Consider the following 12,500-nt stretch of genomic DNA (forward strand, 5'->3'; position numbering starts at 1 on the left):
TTGTATGTCGCTTTCACTAGGAGGTGTGGCCATTGTATTCTACTTTTACTAAAGGAGGCGTGGCCACTGTATGTTGCTTTCACTAGGAGGTGTGGCCATTGTATTCTACTTTTACTAAAGGAGGCATGGCCATTGTATGTCGCTTTTCCTAGGAGGTGTGGCCATTGTATTTTACCTTAACTAAAGGAGGCGTGGCCTCAGTGTCTCACTTTTACTAAAGGAGGCATGGCCATTGTATCTGAGTTTTACTACAGGAAGTGTTGCTTTTTTTTTATCTAACTTTTACCAAATTAGGCATGGCCATTGTTTAATACTTTTAATAAAGGAGGTGTGGCCTAAGTGTCTCACTTTCACTAAAGGAGGCATGGCCATTGTATCTCACTTTTACTAAACAGCTTTATTTATACCGTATTAAACTGTTGGCTTTAAATCTTTCATGCACCAAAAGCTTGTGATCTCAGAGGGACCGAGACACACACACACACACACACAAACACACACACACACACACACACACACACACACTCATAACGCACACGTAATGCAAAGTATTGACCTACGTATACCTTTGTAACAGTTTTCTCTGTGAGAATAATGATGTATATATATATATATTGGAATATATATTTGATTTGTATTGTATATCTGAGAGCATAGTGATTGGAGGATCATAAATCAGTGCATGCGCATGTCAGATGGTACAACTCCGGCATGGAATGGTGCAGTCCGTCATGTTGCTCGTCTTGATTCAGTGCCAGAACCCTGCAGATACAAGACTCGAGATTTTTCTACATTAATGCTAATGCTACAGTTTGAAGTGGGTCAGATCTCTGTAATCCGCCATGCTTTCAGTTCAGCTTACAAAGACCTGCAGCTGACAAACACACACACACACACACACACACACACACACACACACACACACACACACACACACAAAACACCTAAGGCAAAATAAATATGTAGGTTCTCAATAGCTTTGAAAGGATCAAAGTAATTAAACTGTTGTATCTGGTTGTGAATGTTTTATCAACTGAGGTCTGAGAGGATAAAATAGCTCGGTCTGAATCCTGACAATTCCACCGCTGGTCATAGGTCACGTAACCAGACCGAGGTTTCATAAAGAGCGACATGTGTTCACAAGATAATCGAAATCCAATTAGAAATGCTTTACTCAATCTCTGACCAATCAGTAAATGTTTTACTCGATATTCAAAAGATAAGAAAGGTTTTACTTGATGTTAGACCAATCAGAAATCTTGTTACTCAAGCTATGACCAATAAAAAATGTTCTACTCAGTCTTTGACCAATCAGAAAGGTTTTACTGAATCTCCAACTAATCAGAGAAGTGTTACTCAATCTTTAACCAATAAGAACTATTTTGTTTAATCTCAGACGAATCAGAAACGTTTAACACAATGTCAGACCAATCAAAAAAGGTGTACTTAATCCCAGACCAATCAGAGAAGTTTTACTCAATCTCGGACCAATCAGAGAAGTTTTATGCAGTGACCAATCAGAGAAGTTTCATGGAGTCTATACCAATCAAAGAAGTTTTACTCAATCTCGGACCAATCAGGAATGTTCAAACATATCTCCATTCAATCAGAAATCTTGTTACTCAAGTTATGACCAATCCAAAATGTTTCATTCAGTCTCTGACCAATCAGAAATGTTTCATTCAGTCTCTGAGAGAGAAATTTGACTCAATCTCAGACCAATCAGAGGTTTTGTTACTCATCATGAGCAATGCAGGTGTTAGGGGGTTCTAAGGGTTATAAAGAATATGTTCACAATCATGTGATGGAGTGGCACAAAAAATTGCTGGAATCTGGCACTGATTAAAGTGGGAGGTAAATCCTTTTTTAAACACTTTCTCTCTCTCTCTCTCTCTCTCTCTCTCTCTCTCTCTCTCTCTCTCTCTCTCTTTCAGGAACACGTGATTCGTGAGGAGACTCGCAGCCTGACACCTCGCCAGTGTGCAGCCATGGACCTTGTGCTTCCCACCATCAAGGTAACCCTCAACTCTTTCCCTTTCTCTTTTCAACTCACTCTGTCTCTTTTCTCCCTCTAATTCTATCTATCTATCTATCTATCTATCTATCTATCTATCTATCTATCTATCTATCTATCTATCTATCTATCTATCTATCTATCTATCTATCTATCTACCTATCTATCTTATTGTATTTATATCGGTTTCCTGCTTTTTCTCTCTCTCTCTCTCTCTCTCTCTCTCTCTCTCTCTCTCTCTCTCCCATTCTCCCATGTCCTCTTTTCCTTCCTCTATCCATCACCAGGTGCAAATTATTTCTCTTTATTTCTCCAAGCAAAATGGTCTCGTTCCCTGACAAAACGTCTCTGTGATTAAGAGAACACACTCTGTCCAACCCATAACGGTTCCACATTCAAGTCCAGAAGCTTTTTCTTGTCATTTCAACCGTATATAACTGCCGCAGTACCCTCAGGAAAAAGACGTTTCTCCAGAACCCTGGTGCTCCATAAAACAACACAGAGCTACATAGAGAATTACATACAGAACACAGAGCTACATACAGAACACAGAGCTACATACAGAACACAGAGCTACATACAGAACACAGAGCTACATACAGAACACAGAGCTACATAGAGAACACAAAGCTACATACAGAACACAGAGCTACATACAGAACACAGAGCTACATACAGAACACAGAGCTACATACAGAACACAGAGCTACAGACAGAACACAGAGCTACATACAAAACACAGAGCTACATACAGAATACAGAACACAGAGCTACATACAGAACACAGAGCTACAGACAGAACACAGAGCTACATACAAAACACAGAGCTACATACAGAACACAGAGCTACATACAGAACACAGAGCTACATTCAGAACACAGAGCTACATTCAGAACACAGAGCTACATACAGAACACAGAGCTACATAGAGAATTACATACAGAACACAGAGCTACATACAGAACACAGAGCTACATACAGAACACAAAGTTACATACAGAACACAGAGCTACATACAGAACACAGAGTTACATACAGAACACAGAGCTACATACAAAACACAGAGCTACATACAGAACACAGAGCTACATACAGAACACAGAGCTACATACAGAACACAGAGCTACATACAGAACACAGAGCTACATTCAGAACACAGAGCTACATTCAGAACACAGAGCTACATTCAGAACACAGAGCTACATACAGAACACAGAGCTACATAGAGAATTACATACAGAACACAGAGCTACATACAAAACACAGAGCTACATACAGAACACAGAGCTACACACAGAACACAGAGCTACACACAGAACACAGAGTTACACACAGAACACAGAGTTACACACAAAACACAGAGCTACATACAGAACACAGAGCTACATACAGAACACAGAGCTACATACAGAACACAGAGCTACATACAGAACACAGAGCTACATACAGAACACAGAGCTACATACGCAACACAGAGCTACACACAGAACACAGAGCTACACACAGAACACAGAGCTACACACAGAACACAGAGCTACATACAGAACACAGAGTTACATACAGAACACAGAGCTACATACGCAACACAGAGTTACATACAGAACACAGAGTTACATACGCAACACAGAGCTACACACGGAACACAGAGTTACACACGCATCACAGAGCTACACACAGAACACAGAGCTACACACAGAACACAGAGCTACACACAGAACACAGAGCTACACACAGAACACAGAGTTACACACAGAACACAGAGCTACACACAGAACACAGAGCTACACACAGAACACAGAGCTACACACAGAACACAGAGCTACATACAGAACACAGAGCTACACACAGAACACAGAGCTACATACAGAACACAGAGCTACATACAGAACACAGAGCTACATACAGAACACAGAGCTACACTCAGAACACAGAGCTACACACAGAACACAGAGCTACATACAGAACACAGAGCTACATTCAGAACACAGAGCTACATACAGAACACAGAGCTACATACAGAACACAGAGCTACATTCAGAACACAGAGCTACATACAGAACACAGAGCTACATACAGAACACAGAGCTACATACAGAACACAGAGCTACATACAGAACACAGAGCTACATTCAGAACACAGAGCTACATACAGAACACAGAGCTACATACAGAACACAGAGCTACATACAGAACACAGAGCTACATTCAGAACACAGACCTACATACAGAACACAGAGCTACATACAGAACACAGAGCTACATTCAAAACACAGAGCTACATTCAGAACACAGAGCTACATACCGAACACAGAGCTACATTCAGAACACAGAGCTACATACAGAACACAGAGCTACATACAGAACACAGAGCTACATACAGAACACAGAGCTACATACAGAACACAGAGCTACATACAGAACACAGAGCTACATACAGAACACAGAGCTACATACAGAACACAGAGCTACAGACAGAACACAGAGCTACATACAAAACACAGAGCTACATACAGAATACAGAACACAGAGCTACATACAGAACACAGAGCTACAGACAGAACACAGAGCTACATACAAAACACAGAGCTACATAGAGAATTACATACAGAACACAGAGCTACATACAAAACACAGAGCTACATACAGAACACAGAGCTACATACAGAACACAGAGCTACACACAGAACACAGAGCTACACACAGAACACAGAGTTACACACAGAACACAGAGTTACACACAAAACACAGAGCTACATACAGAACACAGAGCTACATACAGAACACAGAGCTACATACAGAACACAGAGCTACATACAGAACACAGAGCTACATACGCAACACAGAGCTACACACAGAACACAGAGCTACACACAGAACACAGAGCTACACACAGAACACAGAGCTACATACAGAACACAGAGTTACATACAGAACACAGAGCTACATACGCAACACAGAGTTACATACAGAACACAGAGTTACATACGCAACACAGAGCTACACACAGAACACAGAGCTACACACAGAACACAGAGCTACACACAGAACACAGAGTTACACACAGAACACAGAGCTACACACAGAACACAGAGCTACACACAGAACACAGAGCTACACACAGAACACAGAGCTACATACAGAACACAGAGCTACATACAGAACACAGAGCTACATTCAGAACACAGAGCTACATACAGAACACAGAGCTACATTCAGAACACAGACCTACATACAGAACACAGAGCTACATACAGAACACAGAGCTACATTCAAAACACAGAGCTACATTCAGAACACAGAGCTACATACAGAACACAGAGCTACATTCAGAACACAGAGCTACATACAGAACACAGAGCTACATACAGAACACAGAGCTACATACGCAACACAGAGCTACACACAGAACACAGAGCTACACACAGAACACAGAGCTACACACAGAACACAGAGCTACATACAGAACACAGAGTTACATACAGAACACAGAGCTACATACGCAACACAGAGTTACATACAGAACACAGAGTTACATACGCAACACAGAGCTACACACAGAACACAGAGCTACACACAGAACACAGAGCTACACACAGAACACAGAGTTACACACAGAACACAGAGCTACACACAGAACACAGAGCTACACACAGAACACAGAGCTACACACAGAACACAGAGCTACATACAGAACACAGAGCTACATACAGAACACAGAGCTACATACAGAACACAGAGCTACATACAGAACACAGAGCTACATACAGAACACAGAGCTACATACAGAACACAGAGCTACAGACAGAACACAGAGCTACATACAAAACACAGAGCTACATACAGAATACAGAACACAGAGCTACATACAGAACACAGAGCTACAGACAGAACACAGAGCTACATACAAAACACAGAGCTACATACAGAACACAGAGCTACATACAGAACACAGAGCTACATACAGAACACAGAGCTACATACAGAACACAGAGCTACATAGAGAATTACATACAGAACACAGAGCTACATACAAAACACAGAGCTACATACAGAACACAGAGCTACATACAGAACACAAAGTTACATACAGAACACAGAGCTACATACAAAACACAGAGTTACATACAGAACACAGAGCTACATACAAAACACAGAGCTACATACAGAACACAGAGCTACATACAGAACACAGAGCTACATACAGAACACAGAGCTACATACAGAACACAGAGCTACATTCAGAACACAGAGCTACATTCAGAACACAGAGCTACATTCAGAACACAGAGCTACATTCAGAACACAGAGCTACATACAGAACACAGAGCTACATAGAGAATTACATACAGAACACAGAGCTACATACAAAACACAGAGCTACATACAGAACACAGAGCTACATACAGAACACAGAGCTACATACAGAACACAGAGCTACACACAGAACACAGAGCTACACACAGAACACAGAGTTACACACAGAACACAGAGTTACACACAAAACACAGAGCTACATACAGAACACAGAGCTACATACAGAACACAGAGCTACATACAGAACACAGAGCTACATACAGAACACAGAGCTACATACGCAACACAGAGCTACACACAGAACACAGAGCTACACACAGAACACAGAGCTACACACAGAACACAGAGCTACATACAGAACACAGAGTTACATACAGAACACAGAGCTACATACGCAACACAGAGTTACATACAGAACACAGAGTTACATACGCAACACAGAGCTACACACGGAACACAGAGCTACACACGGAACACAGAGTTACACACGCATCACAGAGCTACACACAGAACACAGAGCTACACACAGAACACAGAGCTACACACAGAACACAGAGCTACACACAGAACACAGAGTTACACACAGAACACAGAGCTACACACAGAACACAGAGCTACACACAGAACACAGAGCTACACACAGAACACAGAGCTACACACAGAACACAGAGCTACATACAGAACACAGAGCTACACACAGAACACAGAGCTACATACAGAACACAGAGCTACATACAGAACACAGAGCTACATACAGAACACAGAGCTACACTCAGAACACAGAGCTACACACAGAACACAGAGCTACATACAGAACACAGAGCTACATTCAGAACACAGAGCTACATACAGAACACAGAGCTACATTCAGAACACAGAGCTACATACAGAACACAGAGCTACATACAGAACAGAGAGCTACATACAGAACACAGAGCTACATACAGAACACAGAGCTACATACAGAACACAGAGCTACATACAGAACACAGAGCTACATACAGAACACAGAGCTACATTCAGAACACAGACCTACATACAGAACACAGAGCTACATACAGAACACAGAGCTACATTCAAAACACAGAGCTACATTCAGAACACAGAGCTACATACAGAACACAGAGCTACATACAGAACACAGAGCTACATACAGAACACAGAGCTACATACAGAACACAGAGCTACATACAGAACACAGAGCTACATTCAAAACACAGAGCTACATTCAGAACACAGAGCTACATACAGAACACAGAGCTACATACAGAACACAGAGCTACATAGAGAATTACATACAGAACACAGAGCTACACACAGAACACAGAGTTACACACAGAACACAGAGTTAGACACAGAACACAGAGCTACACACAGAACACAGAGTTACACACAGAACACAGAGTTAGACACAGAACACAGAGCTACACACAGAACACAGAGCTACACACAGAACACAGAGCTACATACAGAACACAGAGCTACACACAGAACACAGAGCTACATAGAGAATTACATACAGAACACAGAGCTACACACAGAACACAGAGCTACACACAGAACACAGAGTTACACACAGAACACAGAGTTACACACAGAACACAGAGTTACACACAGAACACAGAGTTACACACGCAACACAGAGCTACACACAGAACACAGAGCTACACACAGAACACAGAGTTACACACAGAACACAGAGTTACACACAGAACACAGAGCTAAATGGAGAATTACATACAGAACACAGAGCTACATACAAAACACAGAGCTACATACAGAACACAGAGCTACATACAAAACACAGAGCTACATACAGAACACAGAGCTACATAGAGAATTACATACAGAACACAGAGCTACATACAGAACACAGAGCTACATACAGAACACAGAGCTACATACAGAACACAGAGCTACATACAGAACACAGAGCTACATACAAAACACAGAGCTACACATAGAACACAGAGCTACACACAGAACACAGAGCTACACACAGAACACAGAGCTACACACAGAACACAGAGCTACACACAGAACACAGAGTTACACACAGAACACAGAGTTACACACAAAACACAGAGCTACATACAGAACACAGAGCTACATACAGAACACAGAGCTACATACAAAACACAGAGCTACATACAAAACACAGAGCTACATACAGAACACAGAGCTACATAGAGAATTACATACAGAACACAGAGCTACATACAGAATACAGAGCTACATACAGGACACAGAGCTACATACAGAACACAGAGCTACACACAGAACACAGAGCTACACACAGAACACAGAGCTACACACAGAACACAGAGCTACACTCAGAACACAGAGCTACATACAGAACACAGAGCTACATAGAGAATTACATACAGAACACAGAGCTACATTCAGAACACAGAGCTACATTCAGAACACAGAGCTACATTCAGAACACAGAGCTACATTCAGAACACAGAGCTACATACAGAACACAGAGCCACATTCAGAACACAGAGCTACATACAGAACACAGAGCTACATACAGAACACAGAGCTACATTCAGAACACAGAGCTACATTCAGAACACACAGCTACATTCAGAACACACAGCTACATTCAGAACACAGAGCTACATTCAGAACACAGAGCTACATACAGAACACAGAGCTAAATGGAGAATTACATACAGAACACAGAGCTACATACAAAACACAGAGCTACATACAGAACACAGAGCTACATAGAGAATTACATACAGAACACAGAGCTACATACAAAACACAGAGCTACATACAGAACACAGAGCTACATACAGAACACAGAGCTACACACAGAACACAGAGCTACACACAGAACACAGAGCTACACACAGAACACAGAGTTACACACAAAACACAGAGCTACATACAGAACACAGAGCTACATACAGAACACAGAGCTACATACAGAACACAGAGCTACACACAGAACACAGAGCTACATACAGAACACAGAGTTACATACAGAACACAGAGCTACATACGCAACACAGAGTTACATACAGAACACAGAGTTACATACGCAACACAGAGCTACACACAGAACACAGAGCTACACACAGAACACAGAGTTACACACGCATCACAGAGCTACACACAGAACACAGAGCTACACACAGAACACAGAGCTACACACAGAACACAGAGCTACACACAGAACACAGAGTTACACACAGAACACAGAGCTACACACAGAACACAGAGCTACACACAGAACACAGAGCTACACACAGAACACAGAGCTACACACAGAACACAGAGCTACACACAGAACACAGAGCTACACACAGAACACAGAGCTACATTCAGAACACAGAGCTACATACAGAACACAGAGCTACATACAGAACACAGAGCTACATTCAGAACACAGAGCTACATACAGAACACAGAGCTACATACAGAACACAGAGCTACATACAGAACACAGAGCTACATACAGAACACAGAGCTACATACAGAACACAGAGCTACATACAGAACACAGAGCTACATTCAGAACACAGAGCTACATACAGAACACAGAGCTACATACAGAACACAGAGCTACATACAGAACACAGAGCTACATTCAGAACACAGAGCTACATACAGAACACAGACCTACATACAGAACACAGAGCTACATACAGAACACAGAGCTACATACAAAACACAGAGCTACATACAGAACACAGAGATACATACAGAACACAGAGCTACATTCAGAACACAGAGCTACATTCAGAACACAGAGCTACATTCAGAACACAGAGCTACATACAGAACACAGAGCTACATACAGAACACAGAGCTACATTCAAAACACAGAGCTACATTCAGAACACAGAGCTACATACAGAACACAGAGCTACATACAGAACACAGAGCTACATAGAGAATTACATACAGAACACAGAGCTACACACAGAACACAGAGTTACACACAGAACACAGAGTTAGACACAGAACACAGAGCTACACACAGAACACAGAGTTACACACAGAACACAGAGTTAGACACAGAACACAGAGCTACACACAGAACACAGAGCTACATACAGAACACAGAGCTACATACAGAACACAGAGCTACACACAGAACACAGAGCTACATAGAGAATTACATACAGAACACAGAGCTACACACAGAACACAGAGCTACACACAGAACACAGAGTTACACACAGAACACAGAGTTACACACAGAACACAGAGTTACACACGCAACACAGAGCTACACACAGAACACAGAGCTACACACAGAACACAGAGTTACACACAGAACACAGAGTTACACACAGAACACAGAGCTAAATGGAGAATTACATACAGAACACAGAGCTACATACAAAACACAGAGCTACATACAGAACACAGAGCTACATAGAGAATTACATACAGAACACAGAGCTACATACAGAACACAGAGCTACATACAGAACACAGAGCTACATACAGAACACAGAGCTACATACAAAACACAGAGCTACATACAGAACACAGAGCTACATAGAGAATTACATACAGAACACAGAGCTACATACAGAACACAGAGCTACATACAGGACACAGAGCTACATACAGAACACAGAGCTACACACAGAACACAGAGCTACACACAGAACACAGAGCTACACACAGAACACAGAGCTACACTCAGAACACAGAGCTACATACAGAACACAGAGCTACATAGAGAATTACATACAGAACACAGAGCTACATTCAGAACACAGAGCTACATTCAGAACACAGAGCTACATTCAGAACACAGAGCTACATTCAGAACACAGAGCTACATTCAGAACACAGAGCTACATACAGAACACAGAGCCACATTCAGAACACAGAGCTACATACAGAACACAGAGCTACATACAGAACACAGAGCTACATTCAGAACACAGAGCTACATTCAGAACACAGAGCTACATTCAGAACACACAGCTACATACAGAACACACAGCTACATTCAGAACACAGAGCTACATTCAGAACACAGAGCTACATACAGAACACAGAGCTAAATGGAGAATTACATACAGAACACAGAGCTACATACAAAACACAGAGCTACATACAAAACACAGAGCTACATAGAGAATTACATACAGAACACAGAGCTACATACAGAACACAGAGCTACATACAGAACACAGAGCTACACACAGAACACAGAGCTACACACAGAACACAGAGTTACACACAGAACACAGAGTTACACACACAACACAGAGCTACATACAGAACACAGAGCTACATACAGAACACAGAGCTACATACAGAACACAGAGCTACATACAGAACACAGAGCTACATACGCAACACAGAGCTACACACAGAACACAGAGCTACACACAGAACACAGAGCTACATACAGAACACAGAGTTACATACAGAACACAGAGTTACATACAGAACACAGAGCTACATACAGAACACAGAGCTACACTCAGAACACAGAGCTACACTCAGAACACAGAGCTACATACAGAACACAGAGCTACATAGAGAATTACATACAGAACACAGAGCTACATTCAGAACACAGAGCTAGATACAGAACACAGAGCTACATTCAGAACACAGAGCTACATTCAGAACACAGAGCTACATTCAGAACACAGAGCTACATACAGAACACAGAGCTACATTCAGAACACAGAGCTACATTCAGAACACAGAGCTACATACAGAACACAGAGCTACATTCAGAACACAGAGCTACATACAGAACACAGAGCTACATTCAGAACACAGAGCTACATACAGAACACAGAGCTACATAGAGAATTACATACAGAACACAGAGCTACATACAAAACACAGAGCTACATACAGAACACAGAGCTACATAGAGAATTACATACAGAACACAGAGCTACATACAGAACACAGAGCTACATACAGAACACAGAGCTACACACAGAACACAGAGCTACACACAGAACACAGAGTTACACACACAACACAGAGCTACACACACAACACAGAGCTACATACAGAACACAGAGCTACATACAGAACACAGAGCTACATACTTAACACAGAGCTACATACGCAACACAGAGCTACACACAGAACACAGAGCTACACACAGAACACAGAGCTACACACAGAACACAGAGCTACATACAGAACACAGAGCTACATACA

At 41.8% G+C, this 12,500-nt stretch overlaps 1 protein-coding gene across 2 annotated transcripts in view; it reads left to right on the forward strand.

Moving 5' to 3' along the window:
- unc13c (unc-13 homolog C (C. elegans)) overlaps positions 1 to 12,500 on the forward strand; it is a 174,689-nt gene that overhangs the window by 134,146 nt on the left and 28,043 nt on the right. For both annotated transcript variants that reach the window (XM_083552177.1, XM_083552178.1), the window contains exon 28: positions 1,935 to 2,015. In XM_083552177.1, the coding sequence (XP_083408303.1) occupies positions 1,935 to 2,015 (81 nt within the window). The remainder of the gene's footprint in view (positions 1 to 1,934; positions 2,016 to 12,500) is intronic.

This window comes from Silurus aristotelis (assembly GCF_946808225.1).
Source record: "Silurus aristotelis genome assembly, chromosome: 10".
Taxonomy (NCBI): Eukaryota; Metazoa; Chordata; class Actinopteri; order Siluriformes; family Siluridae; genus Silurus; species Silurus aristotelis.